Genomic DNA, 16,311 nt, shown 5'->3' on the forward strand with positions numbered 1-16,311 from the left:
CCCAGCGACAGGACGCGAGGCAATGGGCACAAACTGAAACACAGACAATTCCATCTGAACATGAGGAAATACTTTTTCACTGTGAGGGTGACAGAGCAYTGGAACAGGTTGCCMMGAGAGGTKGTGGAKTCTCCTTCTCTGGAGATATTCAAAAGCCGCCTGGATGCGATCCTGTGCAACGTGCTCTAGGCGACCCTGCTTGAGCAGGGGGGTTGGACCAGATGATCTCCAGAGGTCCCTTCCAACCTCAACCATTCTGTGATTCTGTGATATGTATATATATGTGTGTGTATATGTATACATGTGTATGTGTATGTATGTATATGTATATAAAAATAAAATTTATTAAAAAAAAATATAAAAACAGATGGTTGTATCCTTGGTTAAAGAAACAGTGGGTGAATGAGTTACAATTAAGTCCTCTCCTGACCATCTGTTTTTTAACTAACTTTCAGGTTTGCAACACTGTAAATCTGTTTTACATGAAAACAAGACAGTGAAGAGTAACACTGAAGAGTTAGAGCTTTATCTTTTGTTTACCTCCCACCTGATAAACCCTGAATGGTTCTGCTCCCTGCCTTTGATTGTTTTGTCCTCATATTTCCTGCTAAGAGTTTACAAAACAGCATTACTGAACAGGCAGATAAGAAGCACACCTATTTGTTTAATAACATCAAGGGAGAAAAAGTGCTGGCTCATTCATTTTGTTGTTAAGTTACTCAAAAGGATCAAAATACCAATTAACTTGCTGGCTTAGAAAATCTTTGATATCCTCAGATTTACTGACATTTTGAAACTCTTGTTCATACTTGCCTAATGTCTTTTTGATTATGAACAAAGAAGTGCCAATCTGTTTAGCATTTGACCTGTTTTCTCAAACATTTTTATGTATTCAACTGCTTAGTGCCTAAAAACACTTGACTAGTCACAGCTGTAAGCTGAAGGTAAATGTTTCCTATTCTATACCTATTTTAAACATTGTTCATGAGTTTTTCAAGAGCAGAACAGAACAGAAGTTGTTTAAAATAAAGCCTGAACTGAAGAAAGGAACAACAAGCCCCTCTCTCCCTCCCATTCACATTCTGAACTCAGTCAGGAAGTCTYCTATGCTGCTGGGCATATTGCTGAATCCCACCCCCCCTTCCCTTTTGATATTTACTTTCTTTCCTGAAATAATTATATCAGGTTGGACTAAAAACTTGGGGAAATATCTGACAAGACGTTAAACACAACTTGCCCTTATCTGCAGGGATAGAAAGCTACAGTCAGCACTGCTTTTATTACCATTACTTTTCAAGGTTATACTCTAATTCAGTGTACTTTTAAATGAAAAGAATCTATTGATAAGAGGAGGCCTAATCTGCTCTCAATTTACACTAATTTCAATGGACTTAATCTTAGTTCACTTATGTGTAAATTGGATAAAAGTTAAGGTTAATAATTCTGACTTCAACCTCTTTGGGATGTTGGGAAGATGTGTTAGTGATCACAAAAAATTAATCTCTTTGTTAAACCTGCTTTAGAACAGTATGACCTTACTAAAATTAGTCATGTTACACACAAATGAAGGGTTGGGAGGGGAATCATGTCCGAAAATTAAATTGCTTTGATGGACAAAAGAACAGGTTGCTTTTCCTTCCTGGAATATACATCTCTTGTGTTTTCCTATTGCATATTCATTTGGCATATTAATAGATTACAAGTATTACAAGGAAAAATCATGATTTTTCATAATCAGTTGATTAAACTATGATTTATTGTTCAACATCTCTCAATACAACAACCACAGATATACAAGTCAAAATGACTTATTTGCACACATGTAAATTTAGCCAATCTCTGAGTTTTTAGAAAGGCTTTGTCATTTCCTTCTCAAAAACATACTCAGCTCCTTCCCCCTAACATCATGTGAATGATTTTCTTTGAATAGATTCATTAACCATGAATTCATTAACTCCATACTGTCTAGCTGAGCAATCTCCAATCCAGAAGGTATCACTAAGTGCCTGATGTAGCCATTCACTACTTGCTACTACTGCTGAGTAGTTGATCTGATTGACAAATAAGTCTTCAATCTAGAGGGAACCATAATGATTATCTAAACAAACTGGCATCATATGGAACATAGCATTTCTTTAATCAAATTTATAACTTCACAGAATCACAGAATGGCTGAGGTTGGAAGGGACCTCTGGAGATCATCTGGTTCAACCCCCCTGCTCAAGCAGTGTCACCTAGAGCATGTTGCCCAGGACCCTGTCCTGTCGGGTTTTGAATATCTCCAAGGATGGAGACTCCACAGCCTCCCTGGGCAACCTGTTCCAATGCTCAGTCACACTCACAGTAAAGAAGTGTCTTTGCATGTTCAGATGGAATTTACTGCGTTTCAGTTTGTGCCTCTTGTCCTGTTGCTGGACACCACTGAAAAGTGACTGGCCCCATCTTCTCCACACCCTCCTGTCAGATATTTATAAACATTGATAAGGTCCCTCTGAGCCTTCTCTTCTCCAGGCTGAACAGTCACAGCTCTCTCAGCCTCTCCTCATATGAGAGATGCTCCAGTCCCTTCATCATCTTAGTGGCCCTTCACTGGACTTGCTCCAGTACATCCATGCCTCTCATGTACTGGGGAGCCCAGCTCTGGACACAGCACTTCAGGTGTGCTCACCAGGCCTGAGTAGAGGAGAAGGATCACCTCCCTCGACCTGCTGGCAACACTCTTTCTGATGCAGCCCAGGATATCATTGGCCACCTTGGCCATGAGGTGCATTTCTGGGTGCATGGTCAACTTGGTGTCCACTAAGAATCCCCTGGTCCTTCTCTGCAAAGCTGCTCTCCAGCTGGTCAGCTGGGAACAGGGCAGGAATGGGGGAAAATGAGGGGAAAGGGGGTGGAAACAGGGGGGAAAGGGAGGAAAAGAGGGAAAAGAGAGGGGAGAAAGGGGGACAGAAAGAGAAGGAAGGGGAAGGCAAGCATTTTTATGTGAAGAGTCTGCATAGGGAATCACGCTGGCACAACAATACAATTTTGAATTCATGCCTTAGATTTACCAGTATGGCTTTTCTACACACTGAGGTCTGCAACAAATCAAATTTGATGCCCTATTCGCAAACATATTTTAAAACCATTTTTTACAATGTGCTATGTCTGAAATCAATACTGATGAAATTTTTTCTTAGATATTGCTGCTTTATTCTCTGATCTAATTAAAGTTCTCTAGCTTGAGATTAACACTCTCAGAAAATTTCTTTTTACAAAGCTTTTGTATCAGTTCATTTTTAAACATGTGCATATTTTTCACTGACCTTTCAAGTCCTTATATTACCTAAGCATGATGCACATTTCTATATGTTGCCTCTATCAACATACATTATCGCTACTAAAAACTAAGCGCTCACTGCTGGTCTCGCACTGACTTTTCTCCATTAGAGCTCTGATAATGCCTGCAGCGCTTACCTCTGATAGTCACTGCTCTGGTTAGGAGAGTCAGGCCATACATGTACAATAACCAATGTTTGTAGAACTTTCTGTATCTAAGCATACAATATATTTTATTGAAGGAGTTTTAAAATGACAGCCATGTTTCAGAAGAGAACAGTCTTACCTTTTCACAAACTCTTCAAAGAGAATACGATGAGAATACCCTTTTTGACGTATTTTGACAGTTTCTAGAATTCCTGTGTATCTTAGCTGCACTAGAACTCTCTCATGAGAAAATGTCAGTGCTTCTCGATCGTCGTTAGGTTTAATGCAGCGGATAAAGTGAGGCTGTCCAACAACCATTTTGGATAAAAGATCCATGAGGGAATACTAGAGGGGGGAAAAAAAAGATACACAGACTTGACACAAGAATTGCAATACAACTATTTAAGCAGGAAAGGCATATTTGTAAATAGCATGTAATGCTTGAATGTATCTCAAAGAGTTCTAAAACTCTTCATTTTTCTAATATTTTAACTGTGTAATTTTTAATCTGCACTGATGCTATACTTTTTAAGCTTTTGTCTAAAACCAGAACCTATTAAAAGTTTTCAACTGTCAAAAAAAATTATGCTTCCAGTTGTTATTTCTTCCCTCTCTCCCTTCCCCTCTCCTCACATCACTTTTCCATTGTAAAGAAGGGCTCAAATTAAAAAGTTTTCAGTGCAAATGTCCTAACTAAACATCCACTCTAGGCACATTTGGCCAAACAATATCCCCAGCAGGAAAACAAGCTTTACAGTTAATCAGACAATCACAGAAACTCACAGGGAAGAGGTTGCAAGAAGTCATCAGTCCAGTCCTCTCCCCAAAGAGAGCACTGGATGTATCTATATCATTGCAGGCATGTCTCTGTCTAATCTGTTTCTCAGAATCACCGAGAATATAGACTGCACAACTTCCTAGGCAACCTACTGCACTGCCATATTATCATGGCTATTCATAATATTCTTAACATCTAAACTACATCTTCCTGCTGAAAAGCAGGCCAATTATTTCCTGCCCTTTCTATCCCTGGACATGGAAAATAATTTATTCCCTTCCATTTTGCACTAAAATAAAAACAATATGATTAGGTCTTATATATCTGCTTCTCCAGTGATTCCTCTAAATACTGATATTTCTGCTCCATCCTCACCTCACTATCCTCCTGTATGATCAGTATTTGTTGCAAACACACTCAATCTCAAAATCATACACAATTCCAAGCTGACTGGATGTAGGTGTGATTACACGGTTGTAGTCTGCAGCTATATGGTGTACTTTCAGACTCACCTCCCTCTCATATTCAAACTTTTTTTTTTGTAATTCCTACCCAGGTGACATCTGTGTAACTCTTTGCAAGCATAAAGTCACAGCAGCTGCCTCTAAGCTTTTCCTTACACTAGTTCACAAGAAAAAGAAAACATGACATGAAGTTTTGACCCACACTGGCCAGCATAGCACCGTGCACCTCCTCCATTCTGCACGGTACTACTGCAGGCCAAGGATTGACAGCCCCAAACTTTTCTGTTCTATAATGAAAAAACAATAACCAACAGCCTTGGATTGGCATGTGGGTGCCCTGACTCTAACCTACCAGTTCCAATAGTCTCAATGCCTTTTCCATAGCTGTTTGATTTAAACACACCTGCACAATATATATTATCGTAGCACAGAATTACTACTGATAGAATGACGTCTCTGATTTATAACAGTGCTTGCAAAGATGGATTGTTTTTACTTATTATCACAAATGATGAATCTTAGTCTTCTAAAGTAGGTATGCCTGAACTTGTGAGAAAGTATGAAGGCCCTAGTAACTGCAGTTACCTTATTTGCACAAAATCAGTTCTCTGTTCATAAAAAGCCTATTTCTAGACTGCCAGCATTTTAGGTGAAAATAGTCTATGCTCTAGATCCTGTTATCAGTGTACATTTGCCACTAGAAAAGTACCAGTATTAGGACACACAAAGAAAAGCAGAGAAAGAAAACTTATGGTCTACAGAGGTCTCAAAACAGAAGGAAGATATTCTCTTATTATTTTCTTTGATCTCGCTACCCCACAAATATTTTAGATATATCTAATGTTCTAATCAGAAAAATGCTTGTTTGCAATTTAAGTTTTTATACCCTAAAATAGGAAGCCATAGTTTGCCGCTTCATGTTAGTTGTTTCCTCAGGGTGTCGCATCACCTCCATTGTGTCGATCTGGAAGACAAAACTCAGATGTTAGAGCTATCCCACCAAAATTACTGACCATCTCCACCCCCATTTCCAGATCTGAAAGTTAGGTTCAATTTTTATTATGATCATTCCTTCAGGTGTGAGTACTTCAGCAGTACTTTATCACAGGTAGGAACGCCAGCTTTCTAAGAGGTGCAGGATATACGCTGGTTTCAGTGGGAGCTGTAAGTGCTCTAAAAGCTTCAAAAACTACAAAATTTCAGTAATGCTCTTACTGGCAGGGAAGTTTCAAAATCACTATCTTTGCCCCTCTGAGTACTGATGCTTCTGATGTAGAGGATCTGGATATGAATCAGCTCTGGGTTGGGCTTGTTTTTGTATCACACCAGCCTGGCCTGCATTTAGAGACCCAGCTGTAAGACTTTTGATCTGAATCTCTCAAATGTTAGTAGGTTAACGTTGCCAAGATTCACAGATTCTTTCAATTTGGATTTACTAAACTAAACTAGGCCTCTTATGTCTTCTGTACCTTTAGACAAGAGAGTGAGCACATGAAATGCATTTTGGCTGCTTCTTTGACCATTACTAGCAACCCTCAGGTGAACCCTGCTTTCTGACTTAGAAGTGAACTGGCCTATTATCATATTATTAACAGAGAGAGTCAAAATGAAAGAATGCAACAATAGAAATTCATTCACCAATTTATTAACAATTTATAGGTCTTCTGTCTCCATCAATTACTTCTTTTTGGTTTGTAAACAAGGATTGAACATACATACACACACAAAGAACCCCTCTGGTAAAAGTTTTGAAAGAAGAAAATAAAAAATGATGAAATTCATTCTTTAGTTCCACACTGCACATGAAGGCATTTCCCTCACCTTACGCCGCAACTCATGAAAAGGACGATGAAGGCTAGTGTGGCATCTATGGGAAACAGTTCTTTCTGTCCTAACCTGCCAAATGGCTTTTCCATTGCTGAAGATTTCCTAGCACCTTTGGGAAATGTACAGTACAAACTGAGTCACCTAGTCAGCAGCACTTCTTTCATTAGCACTTATTCTCCAGTGTAAAGATGTTTGTGAGCTATAACAGAGTATATCATGGCTGTCATGGTCAGCAGTGTCCCTTTTTCATTTCATAATGTGCTCTGAGACAGGTCAGGTAGTAACAATTTTATATAAAAAATTGCATGCCATGCCCTTTTTTCTCTGTAAATTAACATGCCTCAATTAACATTTCATCAAGGAAACAGCAATGTTAAGCTGTTACTCTGTTTAACATTGTGTTTCTTCCAGCCACTCAAGAGGATATGTTTGTAAGTGCAACTCTTATGCAAGGTAGCTAGTGACAGAGGATATAAACACACAGGCAATTTCTAGATTCCCACTTGGCCTCTTGAAGTTGGGCTGACATTTCTCTGACCCACGTAGCAATAGTTGTCTGAGTAGCTTGATCTCTCAAATTCCTCAAAACAAGAAACATTACTTCATCTGTGTCTTCCTACATGTTATACCCCTGTTAATGCATTCATTTACTAAATCTTCCTAGACTGCAAGGCTCTTCTGATCAGCTTGGGGGTAATTTCACATTTTTGTCATAAGACAGCACCAATGAAGCAGCCGTCAAGATGCCATACCTCATGAGCTGACTTCTAAAAAGCATTCCTCTTGTCACCACTACAATGAATTCCATCAGGTCTTATTTTCTGTATAAGAAGGGTTACCATTTTTGTAATGACCAGGAAGTAAATTATCAAAAAGCTGTCTCATTTTGGCAACACACGGAAAAAATGTCATTGTCAGGTAACAAGCGACCAACAGAGTATGTAAAATATGGCTTTCAGAATGTATGACTTCCTATCTGCTGTTGTGGTTACTATTAATTACTCTAAATTAGCATTTTGATGCTGAGAATTTCAGTAGTCTCATTCTGCTAAACTGCCATAGCTTCAGATACCACTTTCTCAGCATTTTTTTATAGAACACAGAGTTATTTTTAGAGGATATACATGGCCAGCAACCATATTGCTCCTTCTATATTTTTGTTATATTGTCAGTACAGCTGTTCTTATCAAAATGAAACCAGAATTTATGAATGAGTATAACCATGGTTACCAATCACAAGCAGATTGTGTTGCTGTATTACAGCTCAACAAAATTAAAGAAAATCAACCAGCATCCGGTTTGCATGGAGCATTAACAACATTTTAGCATTCACTTGCTTTGTGGCAGTTTACCATCTGCTCTGACCAGGTGGCATTTGTATAAACCAGATAATGCTGTTGTCAGCACCTGTACTACACTTTCTGGACTTTGCTTCATATGATCATTTCCAAAGCTCACTGACTTAAGACCACTTGTCTAAACACTATATGCAATTGCTGAAAGATTACCATTCTCAATAAAGTAACTGTGTCTCTTACCTTCAGGAGATATTTAGGAGACTGCATGCAAAATATAAAGGAAATGAAGCACTAAGTAGCATTATATCAAGAAAATGGGTTTTGTATTGGGAAAGAAGTTAAAAGAAAAAACTTGTGAAGAAAAGATTCAGCATACAAATGGTGCAAAGGCAGACAGATTTCAATAAGGGTAACCATACAAATTTCAGTATGGTTTTGTAATCTGTAATGTTCTTGCCTGAAGTGGTGGTCAGGTATTAGTATGCATCTCAAACTTACACATGAGGAAAAAAAGATGCAATTTGATTTCAGTTTTAAAGATACAGAAAACTCCATAATATATCCCAAGAAAAATGCCTTATCAGCACAGATAACATCAAACATCTTGAGAGGTCATATGACAAAGCAAACATCAATGACCTAACGAGAACAGCAGGGATGTCCATGGGGAAAGATATGGGAATGTTTCAAAACTATCTTGGCAAGACTTTTTGAGCACTGACATCTAAACCTCTGGTAGAAGTCAGGTAGAAAACAGTAATATATCACTGAATACTGACAGTTTGTAAAGAGGATAGGGAGACTTTGTTAATGACTGGTTTTCCTATACAGAGGCCTGGAAATGCACTGCATTTCAGTAGGGATCAAGACAAAATAGATTCATGAACTAGGCTTCTGGATGGCTCAAAGATGCTAATGTATGTCATTAGATAAACACAGTGGTTGGACAGACACACCATGATCCAGGAGAGAGCTTTTAAGAAGACGTTACAGTGCACCTGTAAATGAGAAGCACATCTAAGGCCCATAATGATTGAGGAAGGGACAACTTTGAAGTTTACTATGGCCTCCCCCAGAAAGCCATACAGCCACCATTCTAGCTGGAAAGGAGCCCAGGAGTAACCACATTATTGGCTGATCAAAGCCAGGTAAAAAAGCCTCCCCTCCAGTATATCCAGCTACACAGGCTATATGGCAGAGGTTTTCAATATATTAAGGTGTGAGTTTAAAGAATTGAAGCATCTTAGTGCAAACCATTGTGTAAACATCCCATCCCAGTATGAAAGTGGCATTTTTGTTTCATCTTATATTTCTTAAGAAGAAAGTTGAAAAAACAGACTTTCACCCCTGAAATGAGTGTCTACAGTAAGTTCAGAATAACGGGTAACATTCAGTGTTAGGAGACAGACAGCTTAATCACGAAGAACACCAAATCAAATGCAAAACAAACAGAACACAATACTGAAGCCCAATTGCTCACGAGTTTGAGCTTCTAAATTGGATTCTTGGCTGTGTAGGAAAGCACAGGCTCCAAGTGAAATTTTTCTTGGAGTTTCAGCACTGATGACTTCTCAGGCACATCTGGAACCACTGCGACCAGTAAAGGGTGAGCTTATGCTACTGCCTTTCAGACAATACAATACTCTAAGTCCCTCCTTTGCACATCTGCTTATTTTCACCGAGCTTGTAGAATCTTATCATCTTTGAGACTGTTGTTCTGTCAAATATGGTTTGCTATGGCCTACTGGGTTCAAAAGGTTTGGGAGGGGGAAGGGAGGGGACACACAGAAAGACAGATGGTAGGACACATACTCATAGAGGAGGATGTAATACACTTTTTCTCAGAAAAGCAGGCTAAAACCAGCATCATGAGATTTTTCTTTCTATGGATGGAGTTGTGAATTCAATTGTAAGAGCTGTATGGACTATGATGAATTTCAAAATCTTTTTGAATAGAAATATTTGAAATTTCCAATAGAAATGTTCTGATAAACACTGAAGCTAGGGAGATTTTGCTGTAAAATTTTCCAAAGTTTTGTCTCTAGTTAATTTATAATGTTGTATATATGGAGCTATGCAGTTTTATAGTAGGACAATAATCACATGAACAATAGACTTTATCACAACGGACTTGTCAGAAAATGACAGAACATAGTAAGACTGTCATGATATAATCTTGTGTTTTAAAACACTAGCTACTCTTTTTAAACTAAAATGAAGAATATTTCAACTGTTATGTCACATTTCTATGTGTCAGTAGTAGTGACGTATAATGTACATTTATATGATTATGACCAAAATGGATAACACAGCTTGACCTCTAAAGGACAAAATGTCCCATCACTGAAAAAAATGCTCATAACAGTTTTGAAATAATATCAAAAGAATGATGCATGACATCCCCTCATCTTATGAGGTTACTGGAAATTATTACTTTCACATATTGACCAAATCTGCTGCTGGTAGAGTATGAAATACTGTAAAACCGACACATACATTAAGCAAAAAAGCCTGTAAGTTAAACTGGAAATAAAAAATTCCAAACTTCCAAGCCATTTGATGACATTTTTTGATTTTTTCACCCAGTATAAAATAATAATTTAAAATATTTTCCCTGAAGTTGTTACAATTTCATTAAACTTATAATTAAAAGAAAGCCTTTTTTTCCAGCTAGAAACTATTTCAATTAACATTTTCTAAATAGTGCTGCCCAGCAGCACTTCTTATGCATGCCTTTCAGTTTCTTCTTTAAAAATTCAAAGGGTGAATAAAAACCATTTAAACTCTATTTAGTATAACTGACTGTGTTTATTAAAGCTCTAAAAAGAGAACTGCTCTATTCCATTCAGCTGTATCAATAAAATATCTGCTTAGAAAGCTTATGCTGGGTATAGCTGGATGTAGAAGACAATGTGCGTATAAGTACAAGAAAATTGGGCAGGCCATTAACTGTCCTTCAGCACTGAAACTGTTTATACCAGAGAGGAAATAAAGCTCTGAAATCCAAGTTTGCATTTACAGGTACACTGAAGGATACAGCCTTCTGGGCGATGTATGAAATATTCTATCTACATTTGAACGTGATATCTCCCAATAATAGAAGAGAATGGAAAGACGAAATAAAAAAACCCCAAAACATAGACTTTTGAACAGTTGCTAGTACCACCGTTGTTTTTATAAACTATTTTTATTTGCTTTGAAGGCAAAAAAAAAAATCCAACTAACCACAGTCATACTGTAATAGGACTACCTGTGAAAGTACATGCTGTCAGCTTGAGACACAAGAATTTTCCTCCCAGATTAAGTAAACTCAGATAGCAACACATCCTATTAACTGTCATAAAACTATCCCATCCATTTACAATTATGCCACAGACTTCTAGGGTGAAATCCAGCAGCATTTAAATTCCACAGCTCTTCTCTGTACTCCATAAAGAACAGTGGTTTTGCTCAGTGATTCTTTACTGGTCATCCACCAGTCACAAATGTCCCCTGGTTTCTGACTTGTAGGCTTGAGGAAAAGAGGAACACACCCTTTTTGTATTTTGCCTTTCATATTGTTAAATACATCAATCAAATTTTACCTAATTAAATCTCTTTTTAGGCCAAAATTGTCAGAGAAAATTCTTGACTCCACTGAAACCAAAAGGAATATTGCTACTTATATCAACAGAACTGAGGTTTCACTCCAAAAGCCTAAAGATTAATCAGTAATAAATTGATTCTTCCATGGATTCTACAATAGGATGCTCACCAAAACTGGAAACAACAGTGCTCCCAACCGAGGTACATATTTTCTGACATGAAGCCAGACTTTCATTTGTATAAGAGGCTCACTATGCACCTACATCAGCTAAGCATCATGTCCATAGTCTCGCTGTAATATTTTATGACCAATTATCTATCTTCAAAGGGAACACTACTAACCTTGATATGCCCAGCACTGAGCTGCGGAGGCAAAGACCTAGATGCTGCTGTCACTCTGGCTCTTGCCTGTGCCAAGTTACCTGTTTAAAGAGAAAAAAACACATACTGAAAAAACTGTTTAAAAAGCTTAGAAGGGAAAAATCTATATGGTGGGAAATCAGCTTGCATAACACTAGTAAAAATAGCAACACCAGGACACTTCTTCCACACCCAGCTCATTACCAATTGTGCCTTGTAGAACATTCAGCACTGGCATGACAGAGTGCAGTGTTGATTTAAAAGGGAGGAAAAAGTCAGTGATAAGGTGGCATGTCACTGACCTTAGCTACTGAGCTGATGAGAACGATGCCAGCACAAAGGCATACAGCTCAATCACGAGTAATCAATTTCTCTGTGACTTGCTCGGATTTAAAAGAGAAAAAAGACAGCAGAAAGAATCTTGTTTCTATGAAATTGTGTGTATCCTGAAGTGTTTAGACAGCATCTTAAGTTCACAAACTAATGAAAGAGATGAGAAAATGATAAGACTGTATCTTTTTTGACCTTTTGACACATAGGCCTGCTTAATCCCAGGTCTTGTCCCTTGGGGTTTTTAAAGATCGACTCAATTCCTCAGTCAAAAACATACTGTGTTTTTGAAAGACATTATTGCCTTTTTTAATGTACAGTGTGATGTGTCCTGAACTTCTGCTTTATTTCCAGGAAGGCAAAGTCATCATAAAATAGCTTTTCAAAATAAAGGCTCACAGAATAGAGAGGAAGTGGATACGGGGCTGTGCATATGCAAGACACTCTGTATATTTCAAAGTTTTAGCAAGTCTAGCACAAGATGTCCAAATGTTTTCTCTGGCTATATCTTCAGAGGCTAAACTGTGATTAATAGCATTGAAAGAACCCTTTGAAGCAGGATTGGTGACATCAAAGCCCTAATCCATGGGTGGCAGGATTTTTATAATGAGTGGGAAGCATTTTAACACATTTCAAAGGATTTACAGCATGAATAAACAATAGGCCTCTGCAGATGTACCACACACCTTTCAGAACCAGAACACATAAATAAGTGTCCATTTTAATTTAAATGTAAATAAAGTGTTAACACTTCTTTCAGATGCTAAGTGCCTTGTTTACATCAACTCCAGTGTTTAGCTATTTGCTTTAGAGAAAGCCAGTAACTCTAAGCAGTCCTCAGAGTTTTGCTAAACTATATATTACATAACTGGTAAGGAGGCAAGATAGGAAAAACAAAAACTTGGTAGTTAGGCTACAAGAGAGCAGAGCAAACAGGGTCCATGTAAGGCTGAGATGGACTTTTGCTCTTATTTCCTTTCTAACAAGGAAAATACCAATCTCCTGCAAACAGTCAGGGGGCTGGCACTCAGAAATATGGTGATGACATTTTTTGGAGCAATTCAGACATTCTGTACTCATTTTCAAAACATTTCTCTTTTAAGCTGCTGGCATTAGGATTGGCAGAATGCTGCAAAACTAGTACGTCATTTCCAAACCAGGGTATGCTCCCTCACAGTCCAAATCACAGTGCAGAACACAAGGTATGTCCATGTTTTTGGAGACTGCTTTAGGATATAGTGTTTAGGTTAATGAAACTGCAAATCTGTTCTGAAAATCTACTATATAAAATATAAATATATAAATATTTTATATAAACACATAAATATTTATACAAATATTTTATATATACTTATAAATACTTAAATATTTCTATTTTGTGTGTGTGTATATACGATATACAGGTGTATATCTCCAAGGTTAAAATGGGGCTTTCAATGAGCAAGGAGTTGGTGAATTTATTTTTCTCTTAGCTGTACTTTTGATGTTTTTGTATGTTAGAAATTGCTCCTTTCTGCCTTTTTTGGCTAAAAGAGGGCTGAAAACCTGGTGAGGTTGTTTTTGGTTAGCCTTCAGACTAGCAATTCAAGGAAAGCCTTGCATTGGAGAACTGGTGACACAATACAGGGTTAAACAGGGGAGTTTGGAAAAGAAACAAATTTGAATCAGATTGTTTAAAATTGCTTAGATTTTGCTTCTTTTCATGACAAATTACAAAACTCCAATAACCAAGTAAAATTTAGAATTATAATACAGTTGGTTAAGGTTCACCATACTCACACCTGGCATTAGGTTTCAAGGTTTCACAATTAACATCCCTGAGGCCTTTCTAAGTTCCTCAAAGAAAACTAAAACTAAACATTTCTGATCTGGCAAAATAAGCAAATAAATAAATCTTTTTATTAATCAAAAATCTTTCTTCACACACCAAAAGGAAACCAAAAAGTGGTCAGTTCCTATGAAAAGGAATTCTAGTAACATGGCACTTTCCATCTGAGAACAGCTTTGAATATCTTTCTTGTTTTTTGCTCCAAGGAAGAAGTTTTTCCAGAATGGAGAGTTCCTGATTTTCTTACTGTTACTTAGAAGCCTTCACCTGGGGTCCTGATGTGAGCATACTTTTTATGGATATTTCAGTTTGATATTTGCCAAATAGACTGTTAAGTCAATTCAGAGCAATAGTCTGCCATATACCTAAATGTGAAGCCTATATGTGAAGTCTTACAAATGGTGAATCTCTTGTCTGACATGTACTTCTACATATAAAAGATGTCTGATTGTTTTGGAATAAATACAGTAAAGCCAGTGCTCATTCGCCCCCTAAGACTGCACTCATTTGTTTGTATTCTTTTTTAATAGGTCTGAAACTGCTAGATGCTCACTATGGCTCCTCATACTACCTGCCTTAACCTGGGCAGGAATACGCCTTTCCACGATATTGTATTATCTGATGATTATTACCCATGTATTTACCATCTAGTATGCATCATTTCGCCTAAATATAGTATGGTCAAAGGAGGAAACTGCTTAACCTAGCGTGACTGCAATTTACTACTGAGGAAAGCAAAATTACATTCAAGAACAATGATCTGCTGTCTCTTTTAACACTACAAATTTTATTTTTCTTATTGGCAAAAACAGAGATTAAACTAAGAACAAAACCACTTTTTCATTATGGATTCTTATCAGTTCTTATTTCATACGTCAGATGAACTCCTTTGCAATTGCTGACTAGTGAATTGTAGCTCCAGCCAAAAACCATAGAAAAATTTTATTAGGGTTTTCTTTTCCAGATCAAACACAAAATGATGCTTAAATAAAGTTAGTGAATTAGTCATCTCAAGTAGTTCACTTTCAGGAAAATAACTACCTATCTGTAACATGTCCAAGCCATTAAGACTAACAAACAGAACAAATGTGCTTTGAAAATCAGTCTATATAATAAGAACGTTTCACCTGAGTTAGCATGGTGTTTGTTCCATAGTCAGTAAACATTTGGAGTATTCGTCCCTGTATTCAATTTTCATTTACAAGGTCATTTACTACTTAACACACTAAAAATAATTAAATGTTATTCCACTTTGTGAAGAACATCAATATTTGAAGAACAAATGTTTTTAGATAATATCATAGCCAGTTAAAACTGCCAGGGGTTCCTTGAAAGGTTAAACTGGTTAAAGGTTAAAAGATCACACTTTGCCTTTAGAATTCTAGCTTCACACATATTAAATGTCAGCATCTCAGAGAAAACACAGGTGACACGCAGGCAGAGTTAAATAAAATACAACCTGTATTAAACTCAACTCTGTAAATTGGGCAAATCAGATGATTTAAAAACCATCAAAACTGAGTGAGTTTTCTGGCAAAGCAATTCACGAGAGAGCAGACAGAAGCTAATGGTTAAAACAAGAACTAATCTTTCAAACACGCACATGTTTAATTTTACTCACATGCATGTCCTTTTCAGTTCAATGGGACTGCTCATCTGAAAAATTTAGGCTCCTACCTGTGTGTCTGCAGGATTGGGAACTAAGGTCTCTGGGACTGATTTGTGTCACTGGAGGAGTCAATCATGCTCACTGCATCTCTTTTTTCTCTATATATAATAAAGCTAGGAATGCCATTAATGCTTTGAGAAGTTTCCATCATTAATGTTTGTTAAATGCTCTGAGAGCTTCCAACAGAAAAAGTAGCATTGCAAAAGCCTGTGCAGTCACTGGCTCAGCTCGCTGTGCCAATGCACAGCAAAATTCCTCTTGTCTTGAAGCTGTATAGAAGTCTCACACCTCTGCAAACATATTCTTCATTGATGCCTCATTCCAGGCAAAAAAGAGAAAACTATCAGACGAGAAAGGTGAGAAAGAGAGTACTACTGAAATACAGTACCTCTTCTACCATGCAAAACCAAGCAGGAGAGGTTCTGAAAGTATTTCAAGTATTTACACAGCACAGGAATAAGAAACAGGGGTGTCATTTTTCAGGTTGTTTTTTGGAAGTATTCTCTAGATCTCAGAAAGGAGAAGTCAGCATTCCTGGCTTCTAACTTGCAGCCCCGGCACTCTTCTATTGTGTGATCTGGCTGAACTAAGGATTTGGCCAGCCGTGGAGTTTCCACACTGATTATGGAAAGTTCACTCTCTGTCTGGAAGTTCTGGTATTACTTGAGGTTTGTCAGTACTTCATTATTCTTAGGTGATGGGTTCTA

The 16,311-nt window shown here is 37.5% G+C and overlaps 1 protein-coding gene across 1 annotated transcript in view; it reads right to left on the bottom strand.

Moving 5' to 3' along the window:
• The window catches only part of MYO3B (myosin IIIB), a 199,090-nt gene that overhangs the window by 73,446 nt on the left and 109,333 nt on the right, over positions 1 to 16,311 (bottom strand). The window contains 3 exon segments of the mRNA XM_026061451.1: positions 3,605 to 3,810; positions 5,594 to 5,671; positions 11,760 to 11,839. Of these exon segments, the coding sequence (XP_025917236.1) occupies positions 3,605 to 3,810; positions 5,594 to 5,671; positions 11,760 to 11,839 (364 nt within the window).

This window comes from Apteryx rowi, unplaced genomic scaffold, assembly GCF_003343035.1.
Source record: "Apteryx rowi isolate R43461 unplaced genomic scaffold, aptRow1 scaffold_180, whole genome shotgun sequence".
NCBI lineage: Eukaryota > Metazoa > Chordata > Aves > Apterygiformes > Apterygidae > Apteryx > Apteryx rowi.